A 22832-nucleotide genomic window follows, 5' to 3' on the forward strand; every position below is an offset into this window, starting at 1 on the left:
AACCACTCTTTCGCTTGACAAGCTGTCAAGCTAATGTTCATGGCATCAGCCCTTATATTTATTGCATTTTTATAACCTCATTACTTCAAAGTATATCACATAAAGTAGACGAAGATAAGGTGTGTTGGTTATCAAATTTAACTTAACAGATAACTAATAACTACAATTTTTGTGTAGTCCTAGGTTTACCCAAAAACAAAAAAAAAACTAGATGAAAAATCGAAAAAAATGCTTGTTAACTTCCAGCCTCAATCAATATTATATAAAAGCGTATTTTATTTTTAAATTCAAGAGATTTATTTTTATAAAATCATCAGAATCACATTGACAGTATTCCTGTTAGACATTTTATGATTACAGAAACTTACATAGCCTTTCGTCAAATATATAATCATTGATCAATTTAAATGTAAAATTTGTTTAACGGAAATGAAAGTTTGATCCTAAAATGAATGAACTTAGGAATTAAAATTTTTCAACAAAATTAAAGATCTTTTTAACATACATGTTTTACTCTATTGAATAATCGTTTCAGAACATTTTTAACTAAAATTTTAAATCTATTTAAAACACATGTTTCCTTTACTCTGTAATTTTAAAATCGCCGAGTTGTTATTTTATTTTAAATTTTTGTGGATTACGTTGTGAATTCATCTTCTTATATAAGATCCCTCAACAGGATTTGTACAGCCTTTTTATATAGTTTAAATGAAACTAATATTTTTTCGGATATACTACGCGTGCCTTATTTTTGTACAAAACTACATACTCCTGACGTTTCGGTTGCTTTTCAGCAACCGTGATCACGAACAGACGAGATGTGTTTTTATATAGTTTTTTGATTGTTATACCTTTTACTTTTTCAACATAGACAATTCTAACGGTAACTTAGGATAGAATTTTGAGTTGAGTCGAGTGAAATAATTTATCTACAATGGAAAATAGGGATTCTCTCCTGAATTCTGTAGCAAGTTAGTTTTTTTGTAAAGCAATCGTAATAAAGATATTTTACTGCTAATACAATTCTACGTCTCTTAGCTTATCGGTAGAGTTTATTGGATTACATTTTTGATAACAAATTTGTTTTGAAACGTGACACTATGATTGTTTACGCAATGAGTTCATTCATGAATCAGTTTGATATTTATTTTCTTAATTAATTTCTATTTAATAACAACACAGATTTAATTTAACATATTCTTAAAAAATTGAAATATGACAGAAATAATCATTTAACTTAAAGCATTAGGATATAGGAGTCTTAATGTCATGCACTAAATATTACGAGGTTAGGTAAGTTAGTGATTTTGAGGATTTATATACTTAATTCATAAATAGTTATAATTAATTAATAAACTATACATTTAACAAATCCAACTTTGTTTCTAACTATAATTTGCTTGTCTTCAAGGCTAACGAAGTCTGCTTAATAGTAAATATATCAATTTTATTACATTTGCTGTGAAAATTTAAACTGATAACTGATTGTATATTTAAGTCTTTTTATATTTTTTATGTGATGATAGGACCAGTTTTGAAGACTAATAATAATATTTTAAATAGATTTTCTCTCACTTAATAAGATTCAAGCGCTTTACTGTTGAACGATGATTGATAGTCATTTCTATAAGCCTTTCTTCTATTTTAGAAATATTTAACTTACACTGATTTTATAGATTTCAATAATATGTATATGGGTGTAGGAACACTTTGTTGTTTTTTTAAAAGAGCGAAGTCAGCATAACTGAAGCTACCAATGACTTTATTCTTGAATGTCGTCAGGATCTTAGACTCTTGAAGGTAACCTCGTAGACGGTTTGACGATTCCTTACTTCGAAGAAGTCCGACCCCTACAACGGCTCGAATCAGACTATCCGTAATCTTTACTCTTACCAACTGACATTGTGGTGACTACACTTGCACAGGTGGGGCTCCGCAGGTGGTTATGCGGGTGACACCTGATAATTTCAACTACCCTCAATTATTATTTATTCAAACAATAAGAATTGTGCAGATATATATAATTATTAATAAATATATTATTTTCATTAGTAAGGGTATATTAAATACCGCATACTTTTAAGAAATTCGGGTCTATTGTTGGAAGATATTTATATTTATTTTCAAAAAATCAGTCGGATTTAATTTTCGTTTTATATATTTTTTTTTTATCATAAATCTGAAAGTAACACAGTTTCTTGGCGCCGTTTGAATTCTTAATATTATATCCGGACAAAATATTTCTCATAAAATCATTCGACCGCCCATTGAAATCCGTCATAAAAATTGTTCACAACAAATTGGATTTGAAAAGCTTTTATTGCTCGCTATGATGGAAATAACGCGATTCCTTTTGATGTACTGTGTACTTGTCTATGATCAGAGCTTGAGCAAAACATATGGTTTCACTTGTCAAACTAGATCGACAGCTAAGTAAAATATCAATGCAAACTTAATTAAAGACTAATTAAATTAAATTAAATTTATTATTAGGCATTAAATTTATTATTAGGCATTTAGGCATTAAATTTATTTTATTAAAATCATTATAATATAATTACGAATATTGTGTGTAGGTAGTGTCAAAAAAAATAATCTTTTACTGGATAAATATTAAATAATTTTTGTTTAAATTTCAGTGGAATATAAATTTGGTTTTTAATTTTCTAGTGTTTTGACTTCAACAAAATACTACTATACAAGGTTATTAGTCGACGGATTTTTGTAAATCTAGATGTAAACAATCTTTAAAAGTTTTATTATAACATGGGCTTCATGGAAACACTGACGGCTTGATCAAACTTATTTTATATCAAACACAAAAACTAAGAAACTTTAACACAAAAGATTAATTAATTATTAATGATTTACGATTTATATTGAACCCTTATCTACACCGCGTCAAAATAACAATGTCATTTAGATATATATAATAAATTTGTAGCCTCTCACATTGCAGTAAACCTCTTTTATCATTCCGTTTCTGTAAAGAATTAAATATTTAATATATTACTAACTGTTGTCATGTTCTCGAAAGACCTTACTAAAACAGTTACGTTTATAATTATAATCTCTTAACAGAGCATATAAATTCTATATGCCATTATTGTAAGATCTTATTTTAAGCTTAATTGTAGAAAGCCAGAGACCGCAAGCAGTTTAAGTAACATTCTACACAAATAGTTTTTGATATTAAATTTAATCTTGTTGTTTTAACTTATCTTTATTTAATTTATATTTAAATATCTTTTAAACAACTTATGGTTACCAGGTGCGTTGCAGTCCTAAGTCAATACAAGACTTTCATTATCTGACACCGAATAGGATATTCTCATAGTGTGATATCGAAAATGTTTGTACCAGCAAGAAAAGACACAAGACTGAAAACTTAATGCTTACAAAATTTGTTATTTCTCTAAGTTGTGATAAGTTTATATGAAATTATGTTATGCTATTTTTTTTTCTTAATTTGGAGCAAGTTTAAAAAAAAAATACGGTAAAAAAATTCAATTAAAATCTAAGCAGTAGTTTTTCCGTGATATAAGCACAGCTGTAGATCTTTACCGTGTTATTTAAAAAGTAAAACAACATTTTTTTTACACAAAATTAAATTTACCCTTATTATAAAGTTATTCGCTTTTGCTAGAAACTGAATTCTTAAGTTTTCTGTAACTTTTTCACGAAAACATATGCTCTTGGTCCTTTTTTGGTAGATGATTATCGTGTTCTAAAAAATATAACTAGACCAAGCGACTGAAGCAAATAGTGGGTTGCTTTTTACTGACAGTACCGTTAAAACCCAATCAACTAACGAATGAGAATCATATTCTAGCATAATAATTACATTTGTATCTACAGGCCTTTTTATGTTTTGTAGTTTAAATAGCTTGAATTATTTGCAAGTGCTAATAATACTTAATTTAATTCAGATCAAAGATAACTTTGTGATGGAATCAATAATCATAGAACGATATTTTGCGAACAGTTCCGTCTCGTTTATAGTTCTTTTTTTTTCCTTAAATTAATTATAAATTTCAAAGTTTCAATGAAATATAATTTTAATTCTTAACAAAAGTTTAAATATTTAAAAAAAAAACGCAAATTAATAACAAAAAAACAAAGTATTAAATTGCCTGGATGGAAATAAAATATTCAAATATGTGATAAAATTAAACTCAAACTTATTATTATCGTAAAGGAAAAGTAAATAATTTTATGTAATAAAAAATGTATTATTTACTTGCCTTTTACGACCTTCCCTTACAATAGCTCCTAAAATATTTTATGTAATTATAAGAGATTACTTTAACACCATTTATTCAACGAAGATAATAAAAAAAATTGTGGTCAAGATGTAAAATGTATATATTAGTAATACAAGGAAAATATTTATAGTTGCTAATGAATGCAAATTTTTCACAAACTCTATCAAATATTTTGGCTTACACATATTAAGCGTTAGTTTGTATACTGTCAAAGAAGCTAAGGAGAGATGTGAATACCGATCATAGTACGTACGTACACTATTATAAGTATCGGTTATATTTGTAGTTATAGTGCTCTTGAAACTTTTTTAATACAAAATATTCTTGATTCTCGTAAGAAAGAGAAGGTAGTGATTGTATCAGGGTTGAAAGGAAGCCATTACTCTTAATAACAAAAAATCACGATAATAATATGTTTTCATTAATTTACGTATAGCTTTATATTAAATAGTATTTGTTTTGTTTAATGGCCCTGAAATTCTTATGTTAAAACTTCTTGTTATTTTTAGATTTGCAATTTCAGTTGCATTTTATAACAAGAAAAAATGGTGTCTTAACATCGACTTCGTATGTTTTACGAATTTCTTTCGAACTATTCATGATTTCATTATTGTTAAATGGTAGGAAAGTAAAAGGAATATGAAATAAAAATTAAAAAGTTAATTACTGTAGCAGAAACGTGGAATCCTTATAAGGAAAAGGTTATAGTATTGTGTGTTAAGAGAAAGGCGAAGTATATTTTCAAAGAATTATATAAAATATGTTTTAGGAATTTTATGTTATCTTTAATGCTATAATAAAATATCAGATGATTCAAGGAACATGTCGTTTAAAACGGAAACACATAAAGAAACTTTTAAGAGAGCGGGTTAAGATAGAATTAGTATAGTAGTAGAAATGCCATCATTAACGTTAAGGTAAAAAGAACTGTAAACAGAAGGTTATTAGGTATAATACTGACTGTGTTGTATAAATATAGTTCCCTAGTTAAGTCCTCTGAACTTAAATTCTTAATCGAATAATGAATATACAAACAAAAAATACAGCTTGAACCAGGTTTCAGTATTGGCAAATATGCCAACTATAACACCCTGCTAACCAAAAGGGACGATTTTACCACTTTATGACACAAAGTTTTTAAAAGTATTTAATTAAGGAATTTCAAATATATTGCGAAATGTTTCTATAATAAGATTTTTTTTAAACAAAGTAAATAACATTCGTATACCAAAAAACTAAAGACTTGGATAAATTTCCATTATTTAAATTCTTTATTTCATCGTGGCCAGTTAAAATCAGTAAAGAGATGACATGTGTACGTATTTAAAATAAAATCATATATTATATCTGTATAAGATATTTTATAAATCATAGCTAACGATTGTCCAAATCTTAATATATAAATTGTGTTATATTAAGTTATTTATTATTCTTAATACCTCGTTTCCACGATCGTTAAAAATATAAGAAGAATTTTCAAGATACTTTACGGCTTGTTTCATCACTCGCCAGATATTTTGTCCTTGGAGAATACACAAAAGCTTTTCTATGTTTTTAAAGTTTTAAAGAGCACTAACCGCGAGCTTTTTATATAATAATTCGTGATAATAACTCTTATGAAAAATATAGATACAGAAGAAATTTTTGACTTTATTTGTAATATCTTAAGAATTAATGTTTTACAAATTCAGCAATTGAAATGTCGACACTAAACAGTTTTTCGGATTTCACATCTGGATTTTATTCTTTAATATTTTTGTTCGTCAACTCGGAAAACCATTCATTTATTTCATTTTCAAGTTTGTCCAGTTTTTATTCCATGCACCTACAATTTATCTTCTTTGAATGTCAGTCACAAAAAATATTAGCAAATATTTCTAAAAAAGGATATTATACTTACACTTTGTGCATCTTATTTTTGCTTTTATTTTATCATATATATTATAACTAGTTGAATTTAATCCCATTGACATTTGTGTGAATGGTTTATGTAATTATTATCCGTAAATTGAATAATCAAAATCGACATATTTCTTATAGTTCAGAATGTGATCCATACTTTCAAAAAAAATATAATTGATTTTTCTTTTTCAGTCATATTTTCAAAATTAATGTCACAGTCATGTTTGTTACAGTCGGTATCAGTGACCGTGTCAGTGCTCACACTTACCTTCATATCCCTGGACCGTTGGTACGCCATCTGTTATCCTTTGAAATTCAAATCAACCACCAGCCGAGCGAAAACTGCTATACTTATTATATGGATGCTGTCTTTGCTGTTCAGTAAGTACCTATATATGTGTTACATAGTAATAAAAGTATATATGTTTAGCCCAACATACAATTAACAAGTTAACCCTCTTAATAACTTCAGGGTAGAACTCATATTATATTTGTTTAACCCTAATTGATACGTTAATATTAAATTTCGTTTTCTTTTCATTGTGATGGCTACAGATATATTAATGTATAAATATCAGAAGAACGTCTCAATATTCTATTACCAATTTATTAATGTATTACTTTTCTGATTTAGAGCCTTTTGATTTATTTTTTATATTAATAAAACGATGACAAGTTATTGAATATTCAATGTTAAATCTCATTAGTATTAAATTGTCTTAATATTAACATTGTACAAATGTTTCTCACATACAAACGTATTAGTTTCTATAAATAGACAGTGTTTTTGGACTTAATCCCCAACGAATGATGTTAATGGATTTGCACAAAAGTCCAAGTTCACATAAGTACATAATTGTTGTGTATTATTTATACTTGCTCGATTTTTTTTAAATAATAATATGATGTCAAGTACCTATAAAGTAGGTAGATCATTTTATTATATTAGGCTCTATTATCCAGTCTCGTTATTTAGCACAATATCTACATATATTACGAATTGAACATAGTTTGATTGGTGGCAACAATACTATAAGAAGAAATAAGATTATTGAACAACAATATACCTACTAAATAATACTAAGAAAGAGTGCGTTTCAAGTTCCCACAAATATGTACATACATTTCTCATGGATATTCATTGAAAAACTAATATTTTTAATATTTTTTATACCGGCAATAATATACGAAACAGAACTCTTTCTCTTTCTATCTTCACTAACTTTTGAGGTAGTAGAGCCTAGCTGTTAGTCAAGTAACTACAAATCGAACATGGGGTGGCTTCAGCGAGAATTAACCACCCTCTCACAGAAGATCGGCGTGAAGTAGTATTTTATGGCTGCTTTTCATCCGATGAGTGAAAGAGCCGATTACCCGTTCCTCTCCCGGAATGTGGATGTGTTCAATGACGTTCAGTCCTGCGTTGAGATTTTGAGTAATTGAGCGAGTTTCATTGCCATGGGGTCAGAGAGACCCCGCAACTGCGGGTAGGAACGGGTGCCCTTTAGTACTCCATGCCAGCGATACACAAAACTCGATTATTTACAGTTTAGACCTAGAGCAAAGCTCTTTGACAGGATTCTTATCAGATCATCAGCATTCTTCTATCATTCCCTTCATATCAAGGGCGGCCACGCATCTGCAACACCATGTTGCTCGTCCAGTGGCGACGGTAACTACTTCTCATCAGGTAGGCCGTCAGCTCGTTTGCTCCCCTTGGCATAAAAAAAAACTTATGCAAGTATAAACTTATTACTTTACGGTCATTTCGTCTAGTCACATTTCCCGTGACGCTTACTCCCCGGTTCAAACAAGCGTGAAGGTATTTTATCTAGAAAACTTTAAATGAGTTGTACTTACGCTAGAGAAATAAGAACTGTACAAAAGTTTAGACAGTTCAGATGATAAATGCAACCAAAACAGATTTAAGATCCTCTTGACGTTATTGTTACAGCCCATAAAATAAATTTAACGAGTTTTCGAACCAAAATAAAATGCTTCTGACTTGCGATTAAGGACGATGATCAAAAGTCTTTGGTCCAATAAGATCAATAAAAAAATAAAGAATCGTATGCAAATCAATAAAAGTGTTTCATAAGATATAATAACATATTATAATAAAAAATCTCATCTCGTTTCTTATTCTTTTAATCGTCTGTTTTCATACAAAATTGTATGGTTGCAACCATATGCATCTACCATATCCAAATGTCCATATGTTATTCATCCTTCATCTTTAGTTCAATTTACCTATAGAACTGATGATATTTGCATAGTATTATGATAATACATATATTTCATAAATGTTATACAATTTAATACCATTTTTATTGTCGAGAATTACCAAACCTGTCTTCACTTATCCTGTATAAGCCGTTCATTATAAATATATTGTTCATGTCAGGTTACCCTATAATCGTTGTATACAAATTGTTAATTTAAGATGTTTGAATATTTCCTTAGAATTAAAACCCAAAAGGGACTTAGTGTCACCGTCTAATTTGAAGAGTAATTTTTTGTAATATATTATAATTAGCCTCTACCATTATGATGAAAAACATAATAACGAATAATTTATAAAATACTCCACCAATATTCAATATTCATATTATAACAATGAATTAATCTCTAAAAATATGTAAGTATTTTCCGATTATACATTTACAACATTTACACGACCGTGAAAGTTTATCTCGTCTGCTCGTGATCACAGTTGCTGTATAGTAATCGATACGAGGGTAAATTGTAATATAATTAAACGCATAGCAAATCAGAAAACGATAGTTTTATTTGAATTTCGCTTTTGTACGATGTTAATGAACGCTTGTCCGATTGAATGATACCCAAGCAAGCTGGCCAATGACCTTCTGGTGCTTCAGCTCCGCAACTTGACCTGCCCCCACAGTCTCTTACGATATGACGCCACTCTGACACAACTAAGAACAACGTCCCCCGGCGCCTGAGTTTAGCTAATATATAATTTTAAAATATATTTATTTTCGTGTCTAATAGTTTTTACATTATAAGTCTCAGTAAAAACACTTATTGTTACTTTCTGTTATAACAAAACCAAACAAATTATCTAATAGCGTCAGTTAGAACTTCAATAACTATTATTTAACTAGTGTCTGTTACACGATAAGTGACGTTTCACGGCATTAGTCTTTTCACACAACCACATTAGTTGGTACTTTTATAATTCAAATAACAATTTCGTATTGCATATACCGTAATTATTTATGTAATAAAATATAATTATAGCTAATTTTTGTATAATTTATTTGACGTTATAGATTCTGAATGGATTTAGCAAATTTTTTTAACGTGCGGGAAAACCCGTTGCAAAATCGGTTGTGTAGAATTCCATTCTAAAGCCTTAAATAAAATTGTTACCGCATTTTTGTAAAACATTAATATTAACAATAGTCTCTTTTATAACTCATAGATATACCAGAATTTGTGATCTTAGAAGTACAAACAAACATTGAGCTGCGTTTCAACCAGCAGTATTTCATGCAATGTACCTACACTTGGTCAGAAGAGAGCGAGCTCACTTGGCACATAATAAGGGCGCTTTTCCTTTACACGTAAGTATTTCTATGATTCATGTCAATGATATTAATATTGAAAATAGATTCACAATTTTATTACCTTAATTTATGGCGACATAAGGAAGAAGAGATTTTTTTTTTGTATTTTCTAGAAACCGTGAATGAAAATCATAGCTTTTCAAATCATTTTGAATGGGGTCTATCTAAACTTTATTAATTACAGCTTGAAAGGAAATAACTTTCAGTCATTTTGTCAACTTATAGTATTCGGGAGCTTTTAGTGATTTCAATATCTAATAACATCAACTAATTTCAAATCCATATTGATTTTAACTTCCTTTTAAAATCTATTGTGCTATATAATGGGTTATTTCTTAGGTTCACTTTCTGTAGAACTCTAATATTTAATTAATACTTTATTTAGATCACAGATTATAAAGAGTTTGATGAATTGCGCACTAAATATTATATTTAATTTGCTTACTAACCAATGAATGAAATGTTATATAAGAAAATTAAACTGATGTTAATTACGTGAGCATGTTTGGGCACCATCATTAGTAGGGCTATCATATGAAATTTTAACTGAATTATTTATTTGTGAAACAGAAAATTAAGGGATTTAAACTAATAAAAAAAAAATTCGTGATACAGTGCATTTAAAAAATTATGAAGTCATGATTACCGCTCATATGTAGCTTACTCAAAATATGCAAAGAAGACATTTGGACAACTCATTCTGTTCATAGTGTGACGTTGATGGATAATCAAAGTGAATATTTATATTAAAAAATAACTACGTAACTTTACGTTGTCAAGTAATAAAAGTAATTACATTATCAATACTAAGGCAAAATTAGTACTCGTCGTTGGAATAGCAAAAACTAATCTAAATTTTATGAAACTAACAAATCACGTCCCATTTCTAAATATACGGGATGTTTTTTATTGCTTATATGTTTTTTTAATACAAAAATAAATACTTAATTAGAATATATCTCCCTACAGATTTCCACTTATGCTGATGATGGTAGCGTACTGTCAGATTGTGAGGGTCCTATGGAAATCAGATAATATTCCAGGACATAGGGAGCTACACCAGTTATGTCCAAACGGTCAGACAAATGGTAAGTTTTTAAAATTATTATTATATTTTTTTCTTCGATATAGATCGTTACCATAATCAATATTTATAATTTAAAATTTTACTTAGTGGCTTTTTTCCGGATTTTTTTAAATTTATTATACATATTCTAATCTTAATATTTTTATTTATTAATGAAAAAAATTGACAACATATCCTTATACAACAAAAATCTGTTTATTTATGAAACAAATCTAATTTCGGAATATAAGGAAAAGTTATCGTCATATGAAGTAATTACCAATTTAAGACCCCTCATCCTCATAAATTATGTAGGCGTATTTTACTAAATGAGATAAATGTATTACTCCATATGGAGGGTACGGACGTCGTGATACAACTGTTTCTTTGTGTTTTGGATTGTGTTGAGGTGTGTTTTTGGTTGTTTGAGGTGTGATAAGATGAGTGATAGGGAGGATGATGGTGGGGGGTTTGCCCGGGGGGGAAAGCCGGGCATTTTAATGGATGAGTGTTTTGGAGTTGACGACCCGATGTCGTCGCGCCCAGAATCGGAGTTGGGTGCCAAGCGCCTCTTTTCGGAGGTGTCTGGCTCCGACACCGAAACGGGGGGTGGCGTAGTTCGAGGGTTGGATATGGTGGGAAAGCGGGGCCGCGGTGGCGGCCTTGCTAGAGCCCGGAAATACCTGCGCCAGCGGGAAGAGGAGGAGTCGGAGTCCGCCTTCGACTCCTGCCTTGAAAAGAGTTTGAGAAAGGAGAGGGTCGGGGGAAAGAAGGCAAAGGGGAAGGAAAAGGAGGTCCCTTTAGATTTGGGATCGATGGGGGCAGAGGCGATGATGATCGAGGCGGAGAAGAGCCTCGATCTTATCAAGGGTCTGGTAGGGAAGAGTACCAACCTGAAAGGGGGGTACTCTTCCAAAATCATGAAGGCCTCCGCCTTCGTAAGGGATGTCCTCGACGTGCTGGTGGCGCGCACTGAGGCAGAAGAGACCCGCCGTCTCAGAGCTGACATTGGTCGGCTCCAGAGGGAGAATGCGGGCCTCAAAGAAGAAGTGCGCGCACACCGCCAACAGTTCGAGGAGATGCGCCGGGAAAGGGTGGCGGCGGTACAGGCGGCTACTGACGGCCAAAGCAGCCGGGACAAGTTCCAGGAGATGGAGGCCAACATCGCCAGGTTGGTGGGCAACCTGGTGGATGGACGGCTGGCTGCATTGGAGTCCCGGCTCAAGCGGGAAGAGTTCATCCGTCCTCCCCTGACGGGTGACAACTCGGCCGTCGCCGTGGCCGCCAGAGTGGCGATCCGCCGTGCGGCGGTGCAAAGGGAGGCCGGTAAGACGGCCCCGTCACTGGCGCCTTCGGCGCCGGTGATCTCAGAGGCGGATTTCCCTTCCCTCCCTGCGCCTTCCAAAGGGAAGGCCAATAGGGCAAAGGGAGGGAAAGAGGTTGTCTGGACCTCGTTCGGTCCATCCACATCAAGTGGTAGGGCCGACCCGGTTGCTGCGGGAAATGGGGCCAAGGCGGGATGGACGGAGGTGGTTCGCCGCAAGGCCCCTAAGAAGAAGGAAGTGGTGCCGGTGCCAAAGACATCGGCGCCACAGCAAAAGAAGAAGGCGGGCCCTAAGGAGGGCCCTAAAAAAGTGACGCTCCCGCGCTCACAGGCCGTAATGCTAAAGTTACGGCCTGAAGCAGCGGCCAAGGGAGCGTCGTATCTTTCAGTCCTCCTGAGGGCCGAAAAGGAGGTAGACACCAAGGAGCTGGGAATAGGGCCCCTGAGGATCCGTTCAACGGCAACAGGGGCCCGCATCATTGAGGTGCCCGGCTCCACCAGTGCGGACAAAGCCGACGCTTTGGCCGCAAAGCTGAGGTCCGCACTGGCGGAGGAGGTGGTGGTGTCGAGGCCCGTGAAGTTCACGGACGTGAGGGTCACGGGCCTCAACGATGCAACGACGGCGGACCGGCTGATAGCCGCAGTCGCGCGAGAGGGGGGCTGCACCGAGGCCCAGGTCAGGGTGCGCAGTGTGCGACCTGGGCTTCGCGGCACCGGCTCTGCCCTGCTGGAGGTGCCGGCTATGGCGGCCAAAAAGCTGCTGCAGCTGGGCGGTATCTCGGTAGGGTGGAGCCAGGTGCGGCTTTCCTACATGGAGGCACGACCCAAGCACTGCTTCAAGTGCTTGGGAATGGGGCACGTCGCAGCCGCGTGTCCCAGTCCTAAAGACCGCAGCGGTTTGTGCTACCGTTGCGGCGAGGAGGGCCACAAGTCCGCCCAGTGCTCCGCGTCACCGCGCTGCGCTGTGTGCGCGGACGCGAGCAAGCCGGCGGACCATGTGATGGGGGGTCATTCGTGCCGCCCCCCGTCCACCCGTGGGAAACTTCCGGCCCAGCCACAAAGGGCGGGGGTTTCGAGGCGGGCGTCGGGAGCTGAGATGTCCGAATAATGGCCGGACATCTCAGTTTCCTGCAGGCCAACGGGAACCACGCCGCCGGGGCTCAGGACCTCTTCCTGCAGTCCATGGTGGAGTGGGCCGTTGACGTGGCGGTCATAGCGGAGCCGTACTATGTCCCTGCCCAACCTCATTGGGCGGGAGACACGGGCGGCTCCGTGGCGATCGTCACGCGGCCGGGCGCCGTGCCCCCCCTCGCAGTCAAGGCGAGGGGCCACGGGTATGTGGCGGCGGTTCGGGGGGAGATTGCCATAGTCGGGGTATATTTCTCTCCGAACCGCGACCTGCCGGCCTTTGAGAGATTTCTCGACTCTCTCGGGCCGGTGGTAGGGCAGTTAGCGCCTCTCCAGGTGGTTGTGATGGGGGACCTCAACGCCAAGTCCACGGCGTGGGGAAACCCCCTCACAACACCCAGAGGAAGGGAGTTAGAGGAATGGGCGCTAACTGCCGGACTGTCCCTACTGAACACGGGGACAGTTCAGACGTGCGTGCGACGGTCGGGAGGTTCAGTGGTGGACGTCTCGTTCGCCACTCCGACCATCGCACGCAGAGTGGAGGGGTGGAGGGTTGAGGCAGGAGTGGAGACGCTTTCGGACCACCGCTACATACGGTTCGAAGTGTCTGCCACTCCTGCCGGTCGCCGGAGTCCAGCGTCGAGTTCCTCGTCGTCCCGGGAGAGAAGTCGGTTTCCGCGTTGGGCCCTATCAAGGCTCAACCGGGAACTGGCTGAGGAAGCGGCCGTTGTCGGCCGCTGGAGTCTCCCGGGGAGTGCGGAGTTGGGGGTGGACGAGGGGGCTAGTCGCTTTGGGGACGTACTCCATAACGTCTGCAGAGCGGCGATGCCCCCCGTTGGACGTCCACCCCCACGGGGTGCGGTATACTGGTGGTCGGACCACATTTCCGACCTCCGGGTCGCCTGCAACGGGGCCAGGAGGGCATACACCCGCAGCAGGCGACGCCGACCCCAGGACGAGGAGCGTGATGGCCGGCTGTACAGGGTCTACGTGGCGAAAAAGTTGATCCTGCAGCAGGCCATCTGCCGAGCCAAGGAGGCAGCCTGGCTGGAGCTGGTGGAGGGGCTCGATCGAGACCCCTGGGGCCGACCGTACAAGCGGGCGCGGAACAAAATCTGCGCCCAGTCGGCCCCCATCACGGAGGTGCTCCAGCCGGCTGTTCTGAGAGGGATCATCGGGGAACTCTTCCCCGACGCCCCGGCGGGATTCACTCTCCCCAGAATGGCTCGGCAGACGCTGGAAGAGGGCGACCGCGTTCCGCCCACCGTCACGGAGTCTGAAATGGAGGCGATTTTGGCTCGCCTCCAGAGTAAGAAGAGCGCACCGGGTCCGGACGGGGTGCACGGGAGGGTTCTGGCTCTCTCCCTGGTGCACCTCGGAGAAGCCCTCAGGGAGCTGTTCGACCTCTGTCTGAGGTCCGAGCAGTTCCCGAGGGCCTGGAAGGAAGGCCGGCTATGCCTACTTCCGAAAGGCAGCCGGCCTCCGGACTCGGCTTCTGCGGTGCGACCGGTGGTTGTGCTGAACGAGGCGGGGAAGGCTTTTGAGAAGATTATAGCCACCCGTCTCGTTCGGCACCTGGAGGAAGGCTCGGGACCGGGACTTTCAGAGTCCCAGTTCGGGTTCCGAGCCCACCGGTCGACCGTTGATGCCCTCAAACGCCTGAGGGCAGTGACGGAAGAGGCGGAACGCAGAGGAGAGGTAGTGTTGGCGGTGTCGCTGGACATCGCCAACGCCTTCAACAGCCTCCCACACAGCGTAATACAGGCGGCACTCGTATACTTCGGAGTGCCCCTGTATCTGAGGAGGCTGTTAGGCAGCTACCTCTCCCAGAGGAGGGTGGCAGTCGAGAACCGGAGGGGGTCCATAGAGTGGTGGACAGTCGAAAACGGCGTTCCACAGGGTTCGGTATTGGGACCTGTCCTATGGAACGTCGGGTATGACTGGGTCCTGCGGAGCCGCCTCCTCCCCGGGATGGGTGTCATATGCTACGCTGATGACACCCTCGTCTTATCCCGGGGACGGAGCTACAAGGAGGCGGCGCGGCTGGCCGAGGTCGGAACTGAGCTCGTGGTCAGCCGCATAGAGAGGTTGGGGCTTCGGGTCAGAATCGACAAGACCGAAGCCCTCCTCTTCCGCGGGACTGGGCGGAAAGGATCCCCGCCGGGTGCCACCCTCCTCATAGGAGGAGGGAGGGTCAGGGTGAGCCCTACCATGAAATATCTGGGGCTCACCCTTGACGGAGGGTGGACCTTCGTGCCCCATTTCAGAGAGTTGGGGCTGAAGGTCAGGAGGACGGCAGGTGCGCTGGGGAAATTCCTCCCGAACCTCGGAGGTCCCAGCGCAGCTTGCAGGCGGCTATACTCTGGGGTCTGTCGGAGTATAGCCACGTACGGTGCTCCCGTTTGGGCTGATCGCCCGATGAGCCGCGGGGTCAAGGCCCTTCTGCGCTCGGCGCAAAGGGCGCCCGCGGTGAGGGTGGTTAGGGGGTACCGTACGGTCTCCTGGGCCGCAGCGACGGCTCTTGCCGGCGATCCGCCTTGGGATCTTGTGGCGTCGGTTCTCGCCGAGGTGTTCTCCTACGTCTCGGGTAGGAGGGCTCTCGGAGAGAACCCTTCGACAGAGGAGATCCGGGCGGTTCGCCGGCAGGGGGAGTCGCGCCTTATGCGGGAGTGGGGGGAGGACCTGGCGGGCCAGCCGTACGGTAAACGTACAACGGCTGCGCTCCGTCCGGTCCTAGAGCGTTGGATGAGGCGGAAACGCAAGCCCCTCACTTTCCGTCTGACGCAGGTTTTCACCGGGCACGGCTGCTTCGGTGACTACTTGTGTCGGGTGGCCAGGAGAGAGCCGGAAGGAGGCTGCCATGAGTGCGGCGCTGCGGTGGACTCAGCCCAGCACACCCTCGAGGTGTGCCCGAGATGGGCTGCGCAGCGCCAAGACCTTGTGGCGGCACTCGGCGGAGTGGACTTGTCGCTTTCGAGTGTCGCGGAGAAGATGCTCGAGAGTGACAGGTCCTGGATGGCGGTGTCCTCCTTCTGTGAGACGGTCATGTCCACGAAGGAGGCATCTGAGCGGGAACGGGAGGTTGCGGCTGATGCACCCTCCCTCCGCAGACGACGGGGGGGGGCACGCCGGAGGCGATATTCGCAACGCCTCCAATAGCGCCCCTCCACTACGGGCTGGGGTCGGGCTGGTAACCCGGCTCCTGTGAAAGCCCGGCGTCGTCGGGGCGATCCTAATTGTCGGGATCGCCTCCTTTCTCCGAGGGAGTAAGTCCGGTCTTTGCCAGGACCGGCCAGTCGCTGGTGTGCCCTGTCGCTGACAGATCCGGGGTGCACCAACATAGCGGCCGATGGCTTTCGCAGTGGTTTTAGTGAGTAGGGACCTGCCCAGGTCGAGTCTCACACATCCTCTCCGGCCCCACCAAGGCCGGTGAGACGGCTCGTAAAAAGAGTTTCCCTGCGTCATCAAAAAAAAAAAAAAAAAAAAAATTACTCCATATATTATCTTAGATATTCTGCTTTATTAAACGTTATTAAAAAATAAAAATGTAATTATTTTTCCTTTCAGAAGACTCATACCACAAAAATCATTACATAAATCAAAAGATTTCATTAATTTAAGTAAATTTCTTTTATAAACGAGATACATTTAGGGGAATGCATATTTTATTTTTTATTAAAAGAGATGTTAGAACAAGTTCGCAACCACTCACAGTCTATATTACATTACACTATGTATAAATAATAAAATAAACTTGATTAAATCCGAGGTCCTGGAAATTTTTTTGTTGTAATTCTTTGTCCTTCAAATCAGAAAGTCGTAAGGTATATGTGTATATATATGCATTTCAATGGTTACATTTCATGCCATTTTTTCTTTATATATAGATGTGAGACGAAACTTCTTAGCATTCAATGGATTCACCATGCGGGTGCCGAATCATTAGTAAATCATTAGTAGGGACCAGTCAAATATAAAAGATACTATTGTCAAGAGAAATGTATCGAAAGACTTTGTCTACTGTAGTGAAAAACGGAGAACATTTTCAAGTGACCGTGTGGCCTAATGGATAAGGCGTCGGACTTCGGATCCGAAGATTGCAGGTTCGAGTCCTGTCACGGTCGGATTAATCTTTTTTCTAATATTTAAAATAACTTCAAAACCACTACCTCTTAAAATAATGGAAATAAAACGAAAACTTATATTTGTTTTTTGTTTTTATGTTTAAAAAACTTCTAAAAGTACTTCCAATATTATCCAAATTAAAATTATATTGTATTACCATGCAATATTATGACATGTCTTCCTCTTGTATAATATTAAATTGTCATAGAGGCTAATAAGCTATTTTCCATACGACGTGACATGATGGAAATAAACTGGGCACGTTTTCACGCGGATGAAAATCAGAAATAAGAATCTTATTGAAATTTATTTAAGAACTCTAAAAATCTATGTACATTAAAAGGCTTTTATAACATGTAAATACATTTCATTAAATTAATTTAAAACGATGTGACTATCAAAAAATTAATGCATATGTAGTAGACCCTTAATTAATAAAAAAATAATACGTTCACGATTAAAGAAATTGTATCGGTAGATTTAATTATTATTAACATAACCTAGTCATCCTAGAGGCGATTGTATCTATTTTAGATATTCCTTTTATTTTTCAAAATAATAAAACTACTAACAGTGAGGTACTAAAATTGATTCAGTGAGTTAGTAGTGCCTATTGACACCAAGTCGTGCACCATTTCAACGATCGTTGTTGAAAGGAGTAACAATTTTTTTTATTTGGCATGTGTGGTGGGTGTACCAGTACTCAGATAGGAGCAGTATTATAAGTAGAATCGTACTTGGGATTTATACAGCAATTATTTTATTCTTAAGTGGCTGGCCATACGAGAGCGAAGATCTTGTGATATTACCACTTAGTATTCCAAAACAAATTTCAGTTACTGAGAATTTTACACGACTTTTCATATTCTTTCTTGATTAAGACTCATTTTTCACTCCTTCGTACCGCACTAGTTTTCTCTCGAATTCAATGAGATCTAGAATAGCTCCCTGGAACTCATAAAAATTTCACAAATTAGCTGTGTTAACAATGTAATAGTTCTCAAGTTTGCTTATTTTATTTATTTTCTCTTTTTACAATATTTAAATATTTGTATTAGGATAAAGATCTATGTATATGTGTATCTAAATAAGGCTATTTATATAGAGGACAGTTCAATATTCAATTATTTATAGAATTAATAATTTACTTTAATTAACTTAATTATTCCTTTGTCTTAACGCCTAATTATTTTGGGACTACGATTATATCGTTTCGTATTGAACCACAGAGAATGGTTTAGTACTAAGTCACCTTTTTTTTCTATAAATATCTGTTGTGTCATAAAATTTTAATGATTAATATTATATTTTAGAAAAAAAAAAACAACAACATAGTTTATCTGTTACTTAATAAAATAAATAAAAAACCTTATTCATTGATTTTCTTTTAAAATTTCAATTGAGCTAAATTTTCTAATCGTGGACTTATTTACTGCGATTACTTTACAAAATTAATTCGAATGAAAGAATAAAATTCCTGAGTTATCACTCTAATTACGTTCAAAAGTTTTTTTATAAAAAAAAAAATACTTGAAGAGTTTTTTTTTATTAAAAATTTCTCGTTATGAAACTGAAAATGACTCCCTATAAATTTTTCGATTTATTAAAAATGTTACCAACACTTTTTGACCTAAATCTACAGCTGGAATATCTAAGTGGCAGTCAATGTCAAAGCAATAATTTCGTGTAAATTAGTGCTAGAATTTCAATCACTGTGTATTGATATATCAATTTGATCTGGTACTGATGCTGATACTATTAAAATTTCCAATTTACTATTTTGCTTTTGGAAATCACGGACCAAATAATTTAACTTGTTTGAGCACTATTGAATAAATGTTTAATTTTAGACAGTCTGAAATGGTGGTCTTGGTGAGCCAATAATGTTATTAGAATATTCAGTTCAAAATTAGGATCTTTATAATAATATAATTTTGATTTAAGAATTTCAAAAATCAATCAATAAAATGATTTTTTTTGTCAAAGACTACAAATAAATGCAACTCTGAAGTCAATAGCGAACTTGTTTGGTCGGATAAGAAAGAGAAAAGATGAATAAATGAAAAAGATTAAACGCAGCTAACTTTATTTTCATTACAAATATATATTTTTTTCTGAATGACAAAAAAAAGTTTCCATAGCACATACCTATTTTGCATTAAATCGACCCACTTGGAGTTTATCAAAGCAAATTCAATTAGCACTTTATTAACACCAAAAGTTTCAGACTTCCTTACTTTGTAAGCTAAAATATAATTTAACTTGTCCCTTACTTACTTTTAAATTTCACTGGGAAATTATTATGTGGTACTTACTAATAATTGTGTAATTTATATTTAATAATTCATTTGGAAATTATTATTTCTTTTTAAATAAATATTAAATTATAGTAAAACTTTTTAAAGAAGATGTTTATCGTTTATAGGTAGATGCGTATATATTTGTATTTATTTACATTAAATTTACTCAGGGTTTGCAGCTAGAAGACGTAGGACTGCGTCAATTCATGCGAACGCGTCTACCGAAGGACAACTACGCTCTCGCCGGAAGGCAGCCAAGATGTTGGTAGCTGTTGTCATCATGTTCGCAGTGTGCTTCTTTCCTGTTCATCTTTTGTGTGTTCTGAGGTATAAAGTTATAGTATATAGTTTCCCTTATATTTAATAATCAACACAAGTCCATTAGTTTAGCTTAGACTGAAAATAAAAGTTCAGGAAATATATGGCTTTTTTGTTTCGGATCTTCTAAATTAGTAACAATACGGTATTAAATAAAACTTTATCAAAAGTATTGTGATTTTAAAGTTTATTGTATAGTGCGTTCAATTTATATAATCCAAGCTACATGACATTTGAACTTAAATCATTTTTATTTCATATATGGGAAAGACGGGGAGGTTTCAAAACAACATTACTGATTTTCAGCTTGGTGTTCATTAAGGTAGCTCTACCTTAATTTTTAGCCTAACTTGACTGGTCTAGTATAACTCGGCAATTTTTTTTAAAGAGAATTACATCGTATTTGAATTATTTTTTTATTTCAAAACAATTTTTAACGTAAAAATAAATATGTATTATACCGATATTATGTAATAGTGACAAACTAAAAGTGTGTTGGCTACGATTAAAGAGAAAATCCCAGATAAGATTGCTGCTTGCTTCTGATGTAGCGGATAATATCCACATATGTTTAGTTCACCGCGTCAATTCAATTCACGATAATGAAATCGAAGACTTTCGCGAGTTTTATTCATTTAAATGAAACTAATATATTCCGGATATACTACGCGAATTGTATTATTTTAAAACTACATAATCCCGACGTTTCGCTTATATTTCGTCTGACGTGATCATGGTTGCTGAAAAGTAACCGAAACGTCGGGATTATGTAGTTTTAAAATAATAAAATTCGCGTAGTACGAGTATATCAGGAATATATTAGTTTCATTTCAATTCACGATAACTTAATTGGTTAATCAAACGAAACACAATATGCAGAGAATTTAAAAATCAAATCTTCTTGATGTCCATAATTGTTTCATTCTTTATTATTCTTTGAAATACTTAAATATAGGGACATATTAATTCTAATGTTGTGTTGTTTCTAACATGAACAGGGTCGCCTACAACGTACAACACAGTGACATGATGACCGCCGTAGCACTGATATCGCACGTCATGTGCTACGTCAACTCGGCGGTGAATCCCCTGATATACAACTTTATGAGTGGTGAGTGTCTAAATTTTTTTTTATATACATATATATTATGGCTATCTAAAATTAAATTTTATGATTTTTGCAATAGCATTTATGCACTAATTGTTGTTGAACGATTATAGCAGCACTTAATTGCGTGGTCACAGACCAAATATGACTTACATCATTTTAGAAAATGCCTATGTAATGATCTCACACTGAATGATAAATATTAACTAAACATAGCAAATTACCATCGCAAGGACAATGGTTTTTCAAATGAAATAACCTGTCTATTTTCTACGATAAATATTAAAAGTTACAAAAAAACCTGAGAGCTTAAAGAATTTTTGGTTAACAATAACTTTTTGATATAACATAAACACTTTCATCATATCTTCTAGTGAACGGGGATAGTCCAAATAAATTAAAAATCTGATTAAATTCTCAAAATAATCTAAAGAAGCTTAAACCTAATATTTAAATATAATATAGAAACTACAATTAACAAAGAAAAGAATACGATTACAGTCGCTATACATGACTTACGACATTATAGAATAATACACATTCTATTTTACATGCCAGCTTTTCTCAGAGACGACTAAACATGTACTTATAGACCTAAGGTTTGTATTAAATTAAGAAATGTCTATAATATATTAATAGCTCGTCGAGTTAATATACAATAAGTTTAGAGTATCAACGTATATTGAAATTAATGAATTAATAAAAATTGCCATTACTATGTAAATTATTACGTAATTGACTGAAACAGCCCTCACAAATCCAATAAATCATTTTACGTAAAGCACATCATCATCATTTGTTATGTTAACTATTTATAACAAAAGTTATCTTTTACAATATATGAAATAGCTATTTTTATAATTATTTCGTATCTCCATGTATAGGAGTTACAACTTTTATTATATAATGCGTGTATTTTATTATAAATTCGATGAAAACTTTTTAATACTATTAATAATTATGTTATGTTGGAAGAATAATTTTTTTCAAGATTTAAATGAAAAATATTTGCCTTTATATAAACATAATTTTAAAAGAATAAATACAAACAGTCAATATAGTTGCTTCATAATATTATGTAATCTCTTTGTGCTTAATAAAACTTATTTATTATGAAGTTATAGAGGTAATTTAAAATTGTTCTAGATTAATTTAAAAAAAAAATTAATATTTTTATGGAATAATCTGTTCAGTACATTTATTATAACAGCAAATTATACGATCGTCCGACCATTCGAAACCAGGACGACACCCTTATGAAGTTTAAGATAAAGAAATTTTTTGAGAAAAATTTATTATATGTATTTATTTTTTCATGTACCTGAATAATTAAAAGTGGATTTATATTAACATACACGCGACTCGTTCAGGTGTGATTCATGATTTAATTTCCGTTGTTAATGTAATATTATTTTTGTTGTCCAGTTTCATCCTTGGTTACGAGTTAGATATGAATGAGTTAAATGTGATAATTTATATATATATATATATATCGTCCTTAGGGAAGCAGTCACCATTGTGAAAGGTTGTTTTTAATAACTGACATGAAATTAAATTATTAATAAATACAAAAATAAAATACACAAATAACATAAATAACGTGATCTAAAATAAAGGACAAGGAAAAAGTAAAAAAAATGCAATGAAATGAAAAAGACAATTATAAGTATATTTATATATATTTATTTATATATATATAACATTAA

At 36.7% G+C, this 22832-nt stretch overlaps 1 protein-coding gene and 1 non-coding gene across 2 annotated transcripts in view; both read left to right on the forward strand.

The window, feature by feature from the left end:
• The window catches only part of LOC116775430 (orexin/Hypocretin receptor type 1-like), a 79835-nt gene that overhangs the window by 52784 nt on the left and 4219 nt on the right, over positions 1 to 22832 (forward strand). Inside the window, exons 3-7 of the mRNA XM_061524701.1 lie at positions 6401 to 6548; positions 9613 to 9754; positions 10727 to 10845; positions 19871 to 20027; positions 21017 to 21129. Of these exons, the coding sequence (XP_061380685.1) occupies positions 6401 to 6548; positions 9613 to 9754; positions 10727 to 10845; positions 19871 to 20027; positions 21017 to 21129 (679 nt within the window). The remainder of the gene's footprint in view (positions 1 to 6400; positions 6549 to 9612; positions 9755 to 10726; positions 10846 to 19870; positions 20028 to 21016; positions 21130 to 22832) is intronic.
• Trnar-ucg (transfer RNA arginine (anticodon UCG)) lies at positions 17327 to 17399 on the forward strand. Its single transcript has one exon. It is a non-coding gene; the product is annotated as a tRNA-Arg (tRNA).

The sequence above is a fragment of the Danaus plexippus genome, chromosome 25, assembly GCF_018135715.1.
Source record: "Danaus plexippus chromosome 25, MEX_DaPlex, whole genome shotgun sequence".
Classification (NCBI taxonomy): domain Eukaryota; kingdom Metazoa; phylum Arthropoda; class Insecta; order Lepidoptera; family Nymphalidae; genus Danaus; species Danaus plexippus.